General features: G+C 46.8%; 1 protein-coding gene across 5 annotated transcripts in view; it reads left to right on the top strand.

Moving 5' to 3' along the window:
- GATAD2A (GATA zinc finger domain containing 2A) overlaps positions 1 to 16,421 on the top strand; it is a 103,721-nt gene that overhangs the window by 28,563 nt on the left and 58,737 nt on the right. For all 5 annotated transcript variants that reach the window (XM_045862633.3, XM_045862635.3, XM_045862634.3 and 2 more), the window contains one exon: positions 12,548 to 12,636. In XM_045862633.3, the coding sequence (XP_045718589.1) occupies positions 12,622 to 12,636 (15 nt within the window). In that variant the 5' untranslated portion in view covers positions 12,548 to 12,621. Of the gene's footprint in view, positions 1 to 12,547; positions 12,637 to 16,421 lie in introns of those variants that run through there.

The raw sequence follows: 16,421 nt of genomic DNA, 5'->3' as shown, positions 1-16,421 counted from the left end.
GGTCGATGCAGGGCTCGATCCCAGGACTCTGGGATCATGACCTGAGCTGAAGGCAGACACTTAATGACTGAGCCACCCAGGCGCCCCACACCTCAGAGTTTTATTACTAAAACCTCTTACCTCTTACCTCTTAAATTGTGAGACTCTGGTCTCCTTGCCATTGCACCCCAGAAGGCAGCCCTTAACTCTTCATAAAGCTTCTGTGAGGGCAGTTTGGCCTTGACTGCTTTGCTTCTCTTGGAGCAGGGTTCTCCAGGCATCTGATCTTCAGTGCAGTTTCCTTCCTGATCCTTAGGTCCTAGCTCTTGGGCCACGTCACATAACTAACAAGCAGGGCCCTGTGTCCACCCTGTCCCTCCTCGTGACCCTTCTGTGAGGATAAGTGATGGGAAGTGTCCATGCGGGCACTGGTGAGCTCTGATGGCTGAGAGAAGCCAGGTGCAGCTCACCCTTACCTCCATCTTAGCCTCATTTTACCCTGTAGGGCTGGGGGTGGTGAAGAGAGTTGATGATGGTTCTGTGAGGAGCCATCTGTTCCTGACATCCTCTGTCATACTTTCATTGTTGGATACATTGTCAGGAAGGTGTGGCATCTATTTACATCATTTCTCAATTTGTTCTTAATTGGTATATGTAGTGTGAGCCACTATTTACTGATAGATGTTGCCATTGTTATAGTTTCTTCCTTCTCGTTTTGCAGCATTTTAGTTTTGCAATTTTTGTGATTGCTGTGGTACATCATCAGAGTTTGCAGCAGTGATGAAGCAGCTGGGGCCAGGAACCAGCTCATTGTCCTGGACTTTGCTGCAAGGCCTCAGGACTGCTGGGCTGGCCATGTGGCTTTAGTCAGGGCCATCAGTGCCATGCTGTGGTTGGTGGACAGTTCAGCTACTTCTGAGAAGTTATCAGATGGGGGTGCCTGCCTGGCTCAGTCGGTAGAGCGTGTGACTTTTGATCTTGGGGTTGTGAGTTTGAGCCCCATGTTGAGTGTAGAGATTACTTAAAAATCTTAAAAAAAAAAAAAAAAAGTTACCTGATGGTATTGACTATTTGACCTGGGCCCTGATGGTCAAAGAAATTGAATTCTGCCACTTAGGGAGCTTGGTTGGTCAGATGGTTGTACGTTGTTTTGTATTTGAAGACCTACTGTCAGACTGGATTTCTAAAATTCTACCAAGGCCACCTTCCTGTCTGAAACTCAGCTTGGGGACATTTGGAAGGTTTGTGGTTGGACAACACTGACCCTGCTGCCTGCCTGGGTACTCACTAGCCCCACTGGATTTGGATTTAGGCAAACCTTTAGTGCTTGGGGAAACTACAGCTTAAATAGACCAGAGTCACTGCTTCTTGGTCTCCCATTGCCTGCTTGGAAGATAGTACCCTCCTTGGGGATCAAGTTGGCAGAGGTCACCTGAGGCTCCAGGTCCATCCAGCTGTAGTAGGATGGCTAGTGGGTACTTTCCTTGGTAGTGAGAAGGCCGAGAGAAGAGGTGTTGGTGAGGTTTAGAGGTGAAAACTGGAGGTCCTCTCCCATTTATATTTCTTTGGTGAGAGTCTCCCATCCCACCAACTGCTAACTGACCAAAATAGTTCTATCTTGTCTTGGACCTTTCAAAGATAAGTTATGTGAACTACTGTGGGTAGACTTTGTTTGGATCTCAGGACTGTGAAGTTCTTTTCTTCTAGGCCCAGGTCTTCATTTGTATGTATACTATTGGGGCCTTCTTTATTTATTTTTTATTTTTATTTTTTTTAAGATTTTATTTATTTATTCATGAGAGACAGAGAGAGAGAGGCAGAGGGAGAAGCAGGCTCCCAAGGAGCAGGGACCCCGATGCGGGACTCGATCCCAGGACCCTGGGATCATGACCTGAGCCAAAGGCAGACGCTTAACCGACTGAGCCACCCAGGCGCCCCTATTGGGGCCTTTTTTAGAATGCTGCTCCCTCTGGGTGCTCTTGAATAACAACAAAAGCTTTCCCTTCTCCCTTCCAAAGAAAAATATTCTGAAAAATAAGATACGGTTCTTAAACACTTGGGCAGTACTTGCTCAAGATTACCATATTGTAGCAGTCTGTCTGCTCCCCCTCCCTTTCTAAATTTGAGTATAGTTGACACCATAATGTTACATTAGTTTCAGGTGTACCAGTGTAGCTGCTTATTCTCCAGGACCGCCTGTTGGAAGATGGCTTGTGGGAAAGAAAGCTCAGCGGATGGCCTTTATGCTGCTCCTCAGAGAGACTTGGTGTAATTTACTGGTCTTTGCCCTGCTCATGAATATGCAGATCAGGGTTGGTGCCTGTGTTGTCACCAAATGAGAGTGAGTTGCTGATTTAGGGGCTGTCTTCACAGCTTGGAGAAGGTACTCAGCTGGTGGCTTTGCTCCTGCTTGCATGGCGCATGCAGGCTCCAGGCCACCCAGACCTGGTTGAGGAAGCACATGGTGCCTGTGGCTAGGGCCCACGATGCCTCAGTGGTAGTGGAAGGTAACTGTCCACTGGTGAAAGTAGAATTCTCACCTTTCCAGGAGGTTGCCTTTATGATAAGTAAGGTGTTGCTTTTTTATTTATTTAAGATTTTATTTATTTATTTGACAGAGACAGACACAGTGAGAGCGGGAACACAAGCAGGGGGAGTGGGAGAGGGAGAAGCAGGCTTCCCGCCGAGCAGGGAGCCGGATGCGGGGCTCGATCCCAGCACCCTGGGATCATGACCTGAGCCGAAGGCAAGCGCTTAACGACTGAGCCACCCAGGCACCCTGATATTGCTTTTTTAAAAGTAAACTCAAGAAAACTTGCCATAAGAGTAGAATGGCTGGAGGTTTTATTTCTTGACATGAAAATAAACCTGGCAGCCAGCTATAAAGCTAATATAGCTGATTGAGATCCTGTAAGACATGGAGGCAGCCTGGATGATACGTTCTTGAGAATAAGGCTGGCTGCCATTAGATTTTCTGTTGGCTGCCTCATAGATGGAGGCGATGTCTTCTGCAGGTGGGACTTTTTGTGATCCTCACTCCCAAATTTTCCTGTTTTGACTGGTCCTGGAGACTCAAGACCACTCTTTAGTCATCTCAGGAGGATTCTTTGCATGTTTTACAGTCACAGGTCACACAGGGACATACGTGTTTGCAAAGGAGACTGACTGCCTGCTTGCCTTGCCCTAGGCAGAGAACCCCAGACAATCATATTTGCTCCTGTTTTATTTTTATTTTATTTTTTTAAGATTTTATTTACTGCGGGCGCCTGGGTGGCTCAGTTGGTTAAGCGACTGCCTTTGGCTCAGGTCATGATCCTGGAGTCCTGGGATCGAGTCCCACATCGGGCTCCCAGCTCAGCGGGGAGCCTGCTTCTCCCTCTGACCCTCTCCCCTCTCATGCTGTTTCTCTGTCTCTCTCTCTTTCTCTCAAATAAATAAATAAATAAATCTTTAAAAAAAAAAAAAGATTTTATTTACTGGGGCGCCTGGGTGGCTCAGTCGTTCAGCGTCTGCCTTTGGCTCAGGTCATGACCCCAGGGTCCTGGGATCGAGCCCCACATTGGGCTCCCTGCTCGGCGGGGAGCCTGCTTCTCCCTCTCCCACTCCCCCTGCTTGTGTTCCCTCTCTCGCTGTCTCTCTCTCTGTCAAATAAATAAATAAATTCTTTAAAAAAAAAAAAAAGATTTTATTATTTGAGAGAGATAGAGAGCACAAGCGGGGTGGGGGGGGCAGAGGGAGAGGGAGAAACAGACTCCCCGCTGAGCAGGGAGCCCAATGCAGGGCTGGATTCCAGGACCCTCAGATAGTGACCTGAGCTGAAGGCAGACGCTTAACCGACTGAGCCACCCAGGTACCCCATTCTTCTTTTAATCTATCCTGGAGCAGTTGACCAAGAGATGGGGTGCTCTGGGCATTCCTGTCTGAAATGATGGGCAATGAAATGCCCTCCCTCTGTGTGAGTTGGGTACCTCATGTTGGGTCACTTGATGTTACTGTTTTTCTAGGCAACGTCATCCATGGACTCAGCCAGTGTGGTGAATCCCCTGGGCCTGGCTCTGCCTCACAAGATAGGTGGGCTTGGTGCTCAAAAGTTGAGGGGGGGTGGTACAGTGTTTTCCTTTTCACTGATGGTGATTGGCAGGTACACTGTTTGGGCTAGTTGCATGGGTCTCCCCTGTGTAGAACTGGTTGTGTCAGGGGCTGAGGGCTTGCACCCCTGTTGGGCCTGTGTAAGTTTCCACATCTAGCCCAAGTGCTCCAGGGAATAGGTTTGGATTGGGCTGTGGTATCTCTGGCTTCCATTTTAGGAAATGTTTATGTCCAAGACAAGCGAGTCATTTTTACCATTCACCCACCAGGCATTGCTTGATTCCCTTGGTTCTTGGATGTGAGATGGGGCTGGAAGAGGTATATCCCAGGGAGATGAGGTGCATTGGGAAGTCAGAGCTGGGGTAAGATAGGCATACTTAAAGTCCATCTGAGGCATAATGTTTACTGCTGCTCTCATTTTACCATTCTAAGTTTTTTTTTTTTTTAATTTTTTTTTTTTTAAGATTTTATTTATTTATTTGACAGAGAGAGAGAGACAGAGAGGGAACACAAGCAGGGAGAGTAGAGAGGGAGAAGCAGGCTTTCCGCAGAGCAGGGAGCCTGATGCGGGGCTTAATCCCAGGATCCCAGGATCATGACCTGAGCCGAAGGCAGACACTGAACGACTGAGCCACCCAGGCGCCCCCATTCTAAGTTTTTTCCAGTGACGTTTTGTGTAGTTTATTTGGAGAGTGGAGGGAAGGATTGGTTGATAGTGGAGGATGTCAGGGACATGGCTGGTCTGGGAAGCAGGGTTCTAGAGTCATACATTTGGCTGTGAATATGCAAGGCCTATGGACTTTGTTCTGTACACACTTTGGCCCCAAAAGGTTAAATTGATGTATGTGGTTCTATCTTGAGACGTTGTGCTGAGTGAAATAAGCCAGACACAAAAGGACAAATACTGTATGATTCCACTTAATATGAGGTCCTTAGAGTAGTCAGATTCATGGAGCTAGAAAAGTGGGATGGCGGGTGCTAGGGGCTGGGGTGGGGGTAATGGGGAGTTAGTGTTTAATTGGGGACAGAGATTCAGTTTTGCAAGGTGACAAAGTTCTGGAAATGGATGGTGGCAGTGGTGGTGATGGTTGCACAACAATGTGAATGGACTTAACACCACTGAGCTGTACACTTACTAGCTAAAATGGTCAATTTGATGTTACTTATATCTTAGTACAGTGAAAAAAAAATGGAACCTTTGAATTCAGAAATATCCTGCATTCTTACGAGCATGCATTTTTATCCTCCCAAGAGTTAGTTTAGGGAGAAAAGAACAAAGGCACTCACTCACATTTTTATGGCTAGCTTGTGCTGGATACTATGAGGTTTAAAAAAAAAAAAAATGGATATGTGTGATTCTAGAAGGCTCATTGTAACATCATTTTGGGAATGTTGGAGCACAGGGATTCTGCGGGTGTTCTTTGGTCCCCACAGGGGTGGGGCTTGGATGCACTTTCTCCAGCTGTGTGGGGTGACACGACTCTTAGAGTCTTCAGGGGACTTAGGAGAGCAGAATCCAGAAACAATCTGAAGTCTTTTCTGCTCCAGTGCTTGGCTTAGAGATTGAAGGTATTCCTTGTTTTCCTATGGCTGTTTGTCAGCGAATTTCCTTAATATAGCACACATTGGTGCATGTACACAGAATGGGAGACACCAGTTCTTAGTTTCTCATTATTAACAGAGATGTTATTTCCTCTTTTGTTCTTGTGACATTTTCTTTGAGATGTCCTTTAATGTAACACACCAAACATTCTCAGTGCTAAACACTAACACTTCAGACACTTCGCAAAGTCTCAGACATGTCTAGATAGATGTAGACATTTGATTCTTGAGCATTTTAAATATGGGGGTTTATCTGAAGTTTTGAACTTCTGTGTGGACTTGCCAGGGCAGCTGCTGGGGGGCAAGGATGGAAACTCTAGATAGGAGTTGAAATATTTTGAGGAATAACATTAATGACACTACTCAGAGTAAAGCTAGTTGCTTCTGAGAGCCTGCCTGGTGCCAGGCCCTGTCACTTGGTCCTAAGGATGGTCTTAAGGCCTGAGGGTCTGCTCAAGGGGTCAGGTGGGCTCCTGCAACTAGTTATGATTCATCAGGAGAAAGCACTAGAACATTCAGGTTTGGTGGTATGAAAGGGAGGGATTCCTGGAATGCCCAGGAAAAAGGGGTATGGTGGAGCCAGGCCTTGGAGAGGAAAGGGATCTGTTGCAAAGACTGTACTGGATAGGATAGGAAAGGAGGAGGGGAGTACGGGGTGTGGTTTGCCATGGGTGCAGGGGTAGCTCATGCTTCTCAGCAGTGACAAAGGAGGTCTTTCCAGACAAAAGGCTGTAGAGGTCTCTGGAACTTCCGAGTGCCTTTCTCTAAGCTCTTTGCCTTTCTCCAAACAGCAGTATAAGGGAGGGTGGGGAGAGTTTCCCCCAGGGGTTGTGGTGGCGCTGTGGCGTTGCCTATCTCCATGTTACTTCTTCCTGGTGTTGACTTGCTATTCTAATTAAGGGTAGGGTTTATATTTATATTGCTATGTTTTTGCTTCAGGTCCATGGTGGAAACATAGTGGTTGGGTATTTATAACTCACGGAGGATGGCATTTCCTACTCTTGCTTCATTAGGCATTGGATAAAGAGATGAACAAGAGCTTTTTCTCAAGAGTATTTGGGGAAGAGAGCCTAATGGGATTCTGGATGTCAAATGTCAAGATCAGCTGTGCTAAGTTTTGGGGCTGTAGTCCTCAGTGATAGAAAGGGGAATGGGGAGGGACTGGTTAGGGAGAGCATGCTTAAGTAACAGGTGCTTGAGTCTGAAGGATGAGTGGGAAGAGGGAAGGGCTTTCCCAGTGGTGGGAACACTATGTGCAAAAACCCAGTGGTGGAGGCAAGATGTGGCACTATGAAGAATTGAGACAAGGCTGGTGTGGTTGGAGCCAGGAATATGGTGTGTGTATATACATATATATATGCATGTCAGATGACTTCATAGGGTCACGTGGGCATAAAGCAGGCGGGGCCTCGAAGGTCAGGGTAGGATGTTACGAGTTTTGAGGGGCTGTAGGAATGGCTGCACTGGCATGGTGTGGTGAGTGGATTATCCATCCCTCAGTGAGGGCATAGTTACTATGGCCAAGGGAAGACAGGCAGGGACAGATCAGGGGCCTGGAGGGCACATACTGGCTGTTACGCCAGTGGATGCCTCCTAGGTTTGACAGTGGAGACAGGCCAGTTCTGGTTGCCAAGGATGGACTTGTGTAGCTGGCCTCACTGTCGGCTCCTTGGCTCTCATGGGGCTGGTTCTTTGCCTCTCTAGTATTCCAAGTCATGCTCTCCCCTACTCCATGGGGACATAGCGTTAATGAGGCTCCATGCTTTGGAGAGAGCAGGTACTGCTTTGTGCCCTGGGGCTGACTCAGAGCTGGAGCATCTCCTTGGTGTGCCTGTGCCCTGACTTTTTGTTGTGGTGTGTCTGGGTCACCTCTGTCTCTTTGATACTCAGCACAGACTGTTAGGGCTGCAGTTTCCTCCTGCTTTCAAGGATCAGGTAGTCCCATGTTTTCAGCTTCTGGGGCTGTACTGTCTCTGTTGCTATAACTCAGTTCTGCCTTACAGGTGGAAGCAGCTGTGGATATTGCATACTTTGTGGGTGTGGCTGTGTTCCAGAAATACCATTCACCAGGACAGCTCAGGCAAGTTTGCCAACCCTGGATTAGAAATGGAATCGTTGGCCCAAGTTAATCATTCCCTAGCCAGCCAGCACATGGAGCAGTATGACCTCTGGGCTTCCTTGTGATGTTTTACTGTTTCCCTGCCTCAGTTTCTTCCTTTCTGATAAGGCTGAACAGGGAATCCCCTCCTTGACACTTGGTGGTGCAGTTGCTAAGACCTTTGCCAGAGAGGGTCTAGGTAACCCCTTTCTTCAGGGGCACTCAGTTTTCATGGAGCAAGCAGACTTTGTGGACTTAGAGGTGGGAGAAGGTGAAGGGTATCATTGGGTTTCATGTTGGAGTTTTTTGGCCTAATGTCATGTTTCCAGAACTGGATTAGAGCCAGGGTGGTAAATATTTGGTTACAGACACAGTTGAAGAATTTTTAGATAGCACAAAAGTTTGGTGAGTGCAGATGGTGGTAGAAGGAAACCAGAGGTGTGCAGCTTCCATAGGGCCTGGCCTCATATGGGGCCCTTTGGGGGTGCCTTGGAGAGCCCAGGCTTCTTAGTCAGATGATTATGGCCCCAGAGACCCATGCCTATGCAGGCCATGGATGCTGCAACTGGAGTGTATCCACAGAACTGGAGTTCCCCAGACAGCGGCTGGTTTTTGGCCAGTGCTTCTCCCCTGGAGTTTAAAGGGAGCCAACCTCACTTTGCCTGAGCTAGAGAGGATGAAATGGCAACAAAGGACTTCTGTTCCCCAAAGTGCAGTGACTTGATTTCATGTAAATTACTATGGCTACCTTCTTACCAAGTGTGATTTCCCTTAGACTGGGAAATCATTGTGTTTGGGTGGGTTGTAGAGTTGGGGTGGTGTGTGTGTGTGCATGGGTGTGCATTATACTCGGGTGTGGGGTCAAAGCCAAACCATAACATAACGATTTATCAAGGGAGTGGAAGAGTCTCTTACGAATTGGTAATTGTGTACTTAAGGGTTACTTGATACTGTTTTAAATGTATGGGTTGGAAATAAAAACAGTAAAAGCTCTCTAAACCAGCCAGTGCAAAAAAATCCAGATGATGTATCAGTAAAAAGCAACTGCAGTTTATCTTAGAGAAATGCTCCTAGTTCTGATGGTGCTAAGTGATCTCTGCTTGGTTTCTGCTCCTTTGTGAATTTCACACTATTTGTATGGAGGGACTGCTGCTGTGGGATCCTCAGATAGGTTCCTTCTCCTTCAGTGTTAAATCATCACTCCCCGTTCATTCCATAAATATTTATCAAGCACCTGGTGTGTGTCCGACACTGTTCTAGGTGCTTGAAATAAAATGATGCATCACGCAGACAAGACATCCCTTTCCTTGTGGCATTTATGTTCTTATTGGGTGAGAAAGTCCATAGACAGTAGCTGCATAATATGGAGTATGCAGAGAGGCCAGGCCTGTGGGAGAGAAGGAGCAGGGTGGGCCTCTGCAAAGGAGACATTTTTTTTTTTTTTAAGATTTTATTTATTTGAGAGAGAGAGAGAGAGAAACAGCATGAGAGGGGAGAGGGTCAGAGGGAGAAGCAGGCTCCCTGCTGAGCTGGGAGCCCGATGCGGGACTTGATCCCAGGACTCCAGGATCATGACCTGAGCGGAAGGCAGTCGCTTAACCAACTGAGCCACCCAGGCGCCCCAAAGGAGACATTTTGAGCCGTGACTTGACAAGGAGAGGAGGGGGCATGTCCATGGAAGGGTCTGCCATCTGGGGGGCGAGAGTGATCAAGGCTGAGGAGCAGGTGTAGTACAAACACTGTAGCAGCTACTGTTAGACCATACAGACATTTCTGAGAAATCGTGTGAAGCTAAATACGAATTAGACATTTGCTGACATTTAGGGATTAGTATATGGTAGTTATGTTTTCAAAGGTCATTTTCAATTGGGGATGCCAGTTGAAGAAGTGATTGTTAAAATGATAAAGTATCTGGGATTTTGTTTAAAACATAAAAAGACCCCAAGGTGGGAGGGTGCCTGGTATGTTGGAGGCATGACCGGGAAGCCAGCATGACTGCGCAGGTGGGCACCAGGCAGGCCTCTGGGGCCAGGAGATAATAGGGCTTCACTCTGAGCAAACACCAAATGTGATGTGGCCAGCGGAGGTATGAGAAGCTGTTGGACTTCAGATGTGTTTGATGGCAGAACCAATAGGATTTTCTGATGGACTGGATAGTGGGGTAGTCTTATCAAGAGGGCAACTCCACCTTTTAATCTGAGCAGCTGAAAGACTGGGTTTGCCATGAGCTGAGATGGGGAGAGCCAAGGTTGAGTGTGAAAGTGGGAATTTACCTTAAAATTTCTTGCACATTGCATTCTATCCTATGATGCAGGGTGTGTGTTGTTATAACACATTAAGATGGCCTTCTTCCTTGCAGGGTTAACTGTTCAGGAGATTGTCCTCCAGTGTATCTTGTGGTCTTGCAGAGTAGGATATTAGATCTTTGTTGAGAATCAGTTGTCCACAGCTGCATGGGTGTATTCTGTTTATCCATCTTTCCTCTGTCTTTTTCACACTGTCTTGGTTACTGTAGCTTTTTTTTTTTTTTTTTAAGAGGGGGAGGGAGGGGCAGAGGGAGAGGGAATCTTAAGCAGTCTCTATGCCTAGTGAGGAGCCCAGTGCGGGGCTTGATCTCACAACCCTGAGATCATGATCTGAGCCAAAATCAAGGTGCACCTTGGTTACTGTAGCTTTATGGTAGGTCTTGAAATCAGGTAGAGTAAGTCCTTCAAATTTGTAACTCTTTTTTAGTTGTTTTCACTATTCTGGGTCCTTAGCATTTCCATGTAAATTTTAGAGTCCGATTGTTTTTTCTACAAAAAAAACATTCTGGGAATTTTTTATTGGGTCTGCATTCAATCTGTGGATCAATTTGGGGGAGAATTGACACCTCCTGACCCATGGACAAGGCATATCTTCATTTAGGTTTTCTTTCATTTCTCTCAGTGATGTCTTATTGTAGTTCTACTTTATAGGTCTAGAACTTTTTTTTTTTGGTGGGCAGCAAAGCAAAGTTTAGTGAGTGATATCAAAGTGATAGCACAAAGCTCCTGAGGAGGGAGAGGACCCGAGAGGGTTGCCCTTGAACATCTTTTTAAAAATTAAATTTACCCTGGGGCTCCTGGGTGGCTCAGTCGGTTAAGCGTCCGACTCTTGATTTTTCCACTCGGGTCATGATCTCAGCGTCCTGGGATGGAGCCCCACGTTGGGCTCCACGCTCAGTGGGGAGTCTGCTTGAGGATTCTCTCTCGCCTCTCCCTCTGCCCCTCCCCGTGTGTGTGCGCGCACACGTGCACTCTCCCTTGAAAATAAATAACAATAAATTTAATTTTTTTAAAGATTTAAGTATTTCATATTTATGCTATTGTAAATGGATTTTTTAAAAATCTGTGTGTGAAAATACTGCTGACTGTATTGATCTTGTTCTTGAAGAGGGTAGGTATTCAGAAAGCCTTTGCTTCTGGGCTTCCCCCTCCATTGCAGAGTGAGGCCATGGCTCAGGAGATATGAAAGAACGAGGGTTAGCGGTGTCCACTGTGTTTTTTGGCCTGAATGGGGCCAAAAAAGAGTGGCAGAAAGTGCCCCCCTCCCCAGGAACTAGCCCAGATGGTGGCTGCAGCTAGCCCTGGGCCTCCCTGAGGAGGATGCCATGTGCTCCTCAGTGCCCAAAGGTCTTTCCATAGAGTGCACTGATATTTGCTTATTTTGCAAGTTCTCCTGTGGGTGTGTTTCTCGCTATCCATGAACTGTGAATTGCTGTGAACCCAGTTTAAAAATAAAGGTTTCATATCAGAGCCAAGCTCCTGGTAGTCATGTGGGCACGAAGAATGACAACAGAGGTGATACTGACAATATTCGGCAAGCTACAACTGACAGCACTGCCTAGGAGTCAGGGATTTGGCTTGTTCTCTAGGTTTAGCCTCTGTGGGTGGAGCCCTGCATGTCTGATGTCACAAAGGAGGGGGAAGTCCTAGGGCCACACTGTCTCTGTGACTTTGGGAGAATTCTGAACATTCTTGATCCTTAATTTTCCTATCTATAAAATAGGCAGCTTCTTTCTCCCTGGGCAGTTTTATAATCCCTGTGGAAATGATCCCAGAGTAAAACTTTGAGTTGCCCTATGAAGGTAAAGTCTGCCAGGATCCAGGCACATTGCACCCTCAGCTTCTTGAGGGCAAACCCTACAACTGCCTGGAATGGTGGGTGGTTTCCCTGGCATCTGTGCGAGGAAACGTGGACCGGGGAGCAAAGAGGTCATGTCTGTAGAGGGAGACCTGGGTGATTCTGGGCAAATTCCTGAATATTAGACACATCAGATCCCTTATCTGTAAAATGGGGATGATTGCATAACCCCAAGATTGTCCTGGGGATTCAAAGAGATAGGGAGTTTTAGCATAGTAACTGGAACTCGCTTCTGAGTACCTATTAAATTCTAGATATTACTATTTCTGCTTTTAATGTTATTACTGTTATAACCATAATGTTGAACCATTTCTGTATATTCAGTATGTCAGCATCTGGCTGCTTATTACCACCTCATATCTGTCCATATTGCTGAAGTCAGTGTCTGGGATGCTAGGGTTTATTGGTTAGTACTGTATCGGGTCATAGGTCAGAGAGTGATAGAAATTTATTTCCTCAGGCTGTCCCCCTGTGGAAAGTAGCAAAGGCAGAGCTGTGGTTGAAATCTAAAATTTTGCTGTGTAATTCCAGGGGTGGGAGATACTGAAAATTGTCCATATATTCCAGAAACTTTCCTTGGAAACTTAGTGTTTCTTTTTCTTTCCTTTACTTTAGGTTGGTCAGCACGTTGACACAAGTTGCCTTTTGACGTAGCTGCTGCCATGGCCAGCTGGTAGGACCAGCATCCCATGCACAGAAGCCAGGTGAGTGTTTGGGGTCTGATATCTGTGGAATGAAGGCTCTTGATTGACTTGCCCGGCGAGCTTCATTCAGCTCCTTGGACATTTGAAACTGAGCATTGCTTAGAAGCTTACAGCCACCTCCTAGAGGAAATGGAGGGAGGCTGTCACCACGGGATCACCCAGGCCCTGCCCGTTGCTTCCAGGGAGGCCATTTGTTCTCACTTTCTGTCTCAGGGTTCACTCACTTGAAAAGCCCAGGCCTAAATGGGATAAACCTTCCTGGGAGTATCAGGAGCAGAGGATAATCCTGGCCAGGTGGCCTTTGCCCTCTGGCCATTTTTGTGATTTCCCAACACTGACCAAAATGAGTAGAATTTTTTTCTGACCACTGTCGATGGCACAAGGCCTGGCACTGGTGCTTGGAGCTGGTTGCCCTGACCCCCGACTCAAGCCTGTGAGGAAACTGAGCCAGCCTCACCCCCCTGCTTAGGGTTCTCAAGTGGATTCTCAAGGGCTGTCAGAACCCAGCAGGACAGATCTTGACACCTCGGTGGGATTTTTGTCTTGTTACCAGCAGGGTCTGGCCAGCCATGTTTTGGCCCAGGACTGTCTGTCCATCTGGAGAAGAATGTAGAGCTAAGAGTTAGAACTTGAAGGCAGGTTGGAGACCTCCTGGGTTGGTCAGCTGCTCCTGGGTTGGTCAGCTGCTCCCTCTTCCAGGCCAGCCAGCAGGTGACTTCCTGAGGAGTGCATGCCCCTTTAACAGCGCCATAGCCGCATGGGGTGAGAACCAGCCGCCTGGATTTGCCCGCTTCTTAATAAGAGTTGGGATTGGCTTTGTGAGGTTTTGGCTCTTAATTTGCATATAGCAAAAAAAAAAAAAAAAGCAAAACACATGAGCATGGTCAAGTAATCCTGTTAGTGGGAAAACATTTCCAGAATGTTCTTCTAACAAACAAGCTTTACCAGTGCTTTAAAAAATGTTTTTTAAAGATTTTATTTATTTATTTGAGAGAGTGCGTGCAACCATGAGTTGGGGGGAGGGACAGAGGGAGAAGCAGATTCCCTGCTGCGCAGGGAGCCCGGCTTTAAAAATTTTTTTTAACGATCAAGATATAATTTTTCGGGCGCCTGGGTGGCTCAGTTGGTTAAGCGACTGCCTTCGGCTCAGGTCATGGTCCCAGAGTCCTGGGATCGAGTCCCAGAGTCCTGGGATTGAGTCCCACATCGGGCTCCCAGCTCAGTGGGGAGCCTGCTTCTCCCTCTGACCCTCTCCCCTCTCATGCTGTTTCTCTCTCTCTCTCTCTCTCTCTCAAATAAATAAATAAATAAAATCTTTAAAAAAAAGATACAATTTGTCTATCATACAGAATTTGTCTACCATACATTTCACCCATTTATAGTATATGATTCAGTGATTTTTTTTTTTTTTTAATTTAAGAGTCGTGCAACCATCACCTCTGTCTAGTTCCAGAGCACTTATCACCCCAAAAAGAAACTCCATTCTCTGGGGCACCTGGGTGGTTCAGTCGTCAAGCGTCTGCCTTCAGCTCAGGTCATGATCCCGGGGTCCTGGGATCGAGCCCTGCATCGGGCTCCCTGCTCGGCAGGGAAGTCTGCTTCTCTCTCCCCCACTCCCCCTGCTTGTGTTCCCTCTCTTGCTCTCTGTCTGTCAAATAAATAAATAAAATCTTAAAAAAAAAAAAGAAAAGAAAAAAACTCCATCCTCATTAGCTGTCACTCCTTATCCCCCCTCTCCCACTAATCTGCTTTCTGTCTCTATGCATTTGCTTGTCCTGGTCATTACGTATCAACAGAGTCATACAATATATAACCTTGTGTGTCTGGCTTCTCTCAGCGTAGTTTTTGAGGTTCATCCACATTGTAGCATGATTCAGTACTTCATACACTTTTATGGCTGAGTAATAATTCCATTGCATGGAGGGACCACTTATTTATCCGGGATAAATTTGGATGTTTCCACCTTTTGACAATTGTGAATAGTGCTGCTATGAACATTTGTGTACACAATGTGTGTGGACGCGTTTTTGGTTCCTTTGGGTATATACCTAGGAGTGGAATTGTTGGGTCATATGGTAACGAACATTTTGAGGACCTGCCAGACTGTTGTCATGGCAGCTGTACTATTTTACATAGCCCAGCCCTTCCTGAGGCCCCCAGAGGAGAAAGAAGTGACCTAAAGTCTGTGCTGGTTTCCTAGAGCTAGATGAGGATTGGATCATCAGTGTTGATGATGCTTGATACCTGGTCCTGGTGGCTTGTTTTCTGGTGCTGGTGGCATAGTGGGACATCCACAGAGGGTGGGCCTGGCACTTGGCTGTTGACAGGCTATCTTTAGACATTAGCATTTAAAAATCAAGGAACTTTACATTTGAAAAAGGTCTTACTTGAACCCTGGGCCCAGTGGGGTTAGTGACTGCCCTTGTCTTGCAGCTCAGGTCATTGTCTGAAGGCAGTGGGCTGGCTTAGGGTTCGCTGAGGTTCTAGGATAGGTGCTCCCCCTTCTGCCTGGTTCTTTGTTAACTCAGAAGTAGTAAGTACTTGCTGAATGAATGAATGAATGAATGAATGAATGAATGAATGAAACAAACCTCCTTCTTCCGTGTCACAGGGCAAGCAGGGAAGACACAGCCGTAGCATTAGAAGCAGAGAGTCTAGGGGCGCCTGGGTGGCTCAGTTGGTTGAGCGACTGCCTTCGGCTCAGGTCGTGATCCCAGGGTCCTGGGATCGAGTCCCACATCGGGCTCCCGGCTCAGCGGGGAGCCTGCTTCTCCCTCTGACCCTCTCCTCTCTCATGCTGTTTCTCTCTCGCTCGCTCTCTAATAAATAAATAAATAAAATCTTTAAAAAAAAAAAAAAAAAAAAAAAAGAAGCAGAGAGTCTAGGGGTTTAAAGTCCTGGAAGTCATCCTAAGTGTTCTTTCTGGCCTTGCCTCTCCCCACCCAGTACATGAAGGGGCTTGATAGGAAAGGGACAGTCTGTGAACAGTTATGACATGTAATGGCTAATGCTACACAGGCAGAAACACCCTTGAATAATTATTTTTTAAGATTTATAGATATGTCAGCTCGTACTTTTTGTTGTGGGGTATAAGTCACCTCAGCAAATTGATTGATTTGGGGTTTTCTCTGGATAATACCAGCCCACACCCACTTTTCGTTGTACCATGGCCTGTGGTCAGCTAGGGTCTCCCCATTCCTGCCACCCAGGACTCAGTGGGCACAGAAGAGGAGCAGGGCAGGAGGAAGGCTGGCTCCAGGCGAGCCCTGAGTCACACACACATAGCCCCCACACAGTGCCACACCCTGTACACGGTTGAGGTTTGCACACCTTGGGTCAGACTGCCTGCTTGGGCTAATGGATGTGGCATCTGCCCCTTGAATTTTGCTTGTCAGGAGCCCTGTTTGTTCAAGTACACACTGCTTATGTGCTGAATGACTAGCCTTATGTTGGGTGTTAAGGATTAAAAATGGGTGTGACTTGGGGCGCCTGGGTGGCTCAGTCGTTGAGCGTCTGCCTTCGGCTCAGGTCATGATCCCAGCATCCTGGGATCGAGCCCCGCATCTGGCTCCCTGCTCGGCTGGAAGCCTGCTTCTCCCTCTCCATCTCTTACTTGTGTTCCCTCTCTCGCTGTCTCTCTCTTTGTCAAATAAATAAATAAAAATCTTAAAAAAAAAATAAAAATGGGTGTGACTTCCAGAAAAACAGTTCACAGAGAAAGTGAATGCAGATGGCCCTAACCAAGGTATGGAAGATGTTCAGGTCTTTCTGATACTAAGAATAAT

Source organism: Mirounga angustirostris, unplaced genomic scaffold (assembly GCF_029215605.1).
Source record: "Mirounga angustirostris isolate CCGP_5_RB_7025 unplaced genomic scaffold, mMirAng1.0.hap1 SCAF_1, whole genome shotgun sequence".
Taxonomy (NCBI): Eukaryota; Metazoa; Chordata; class Mammalia; order Carnivora; family Phocidae; genus Mirounga; species Mirounga angustirostris.
This window is presented reverse-complemented; position numbering and strand designations above follow the sequence as displayed.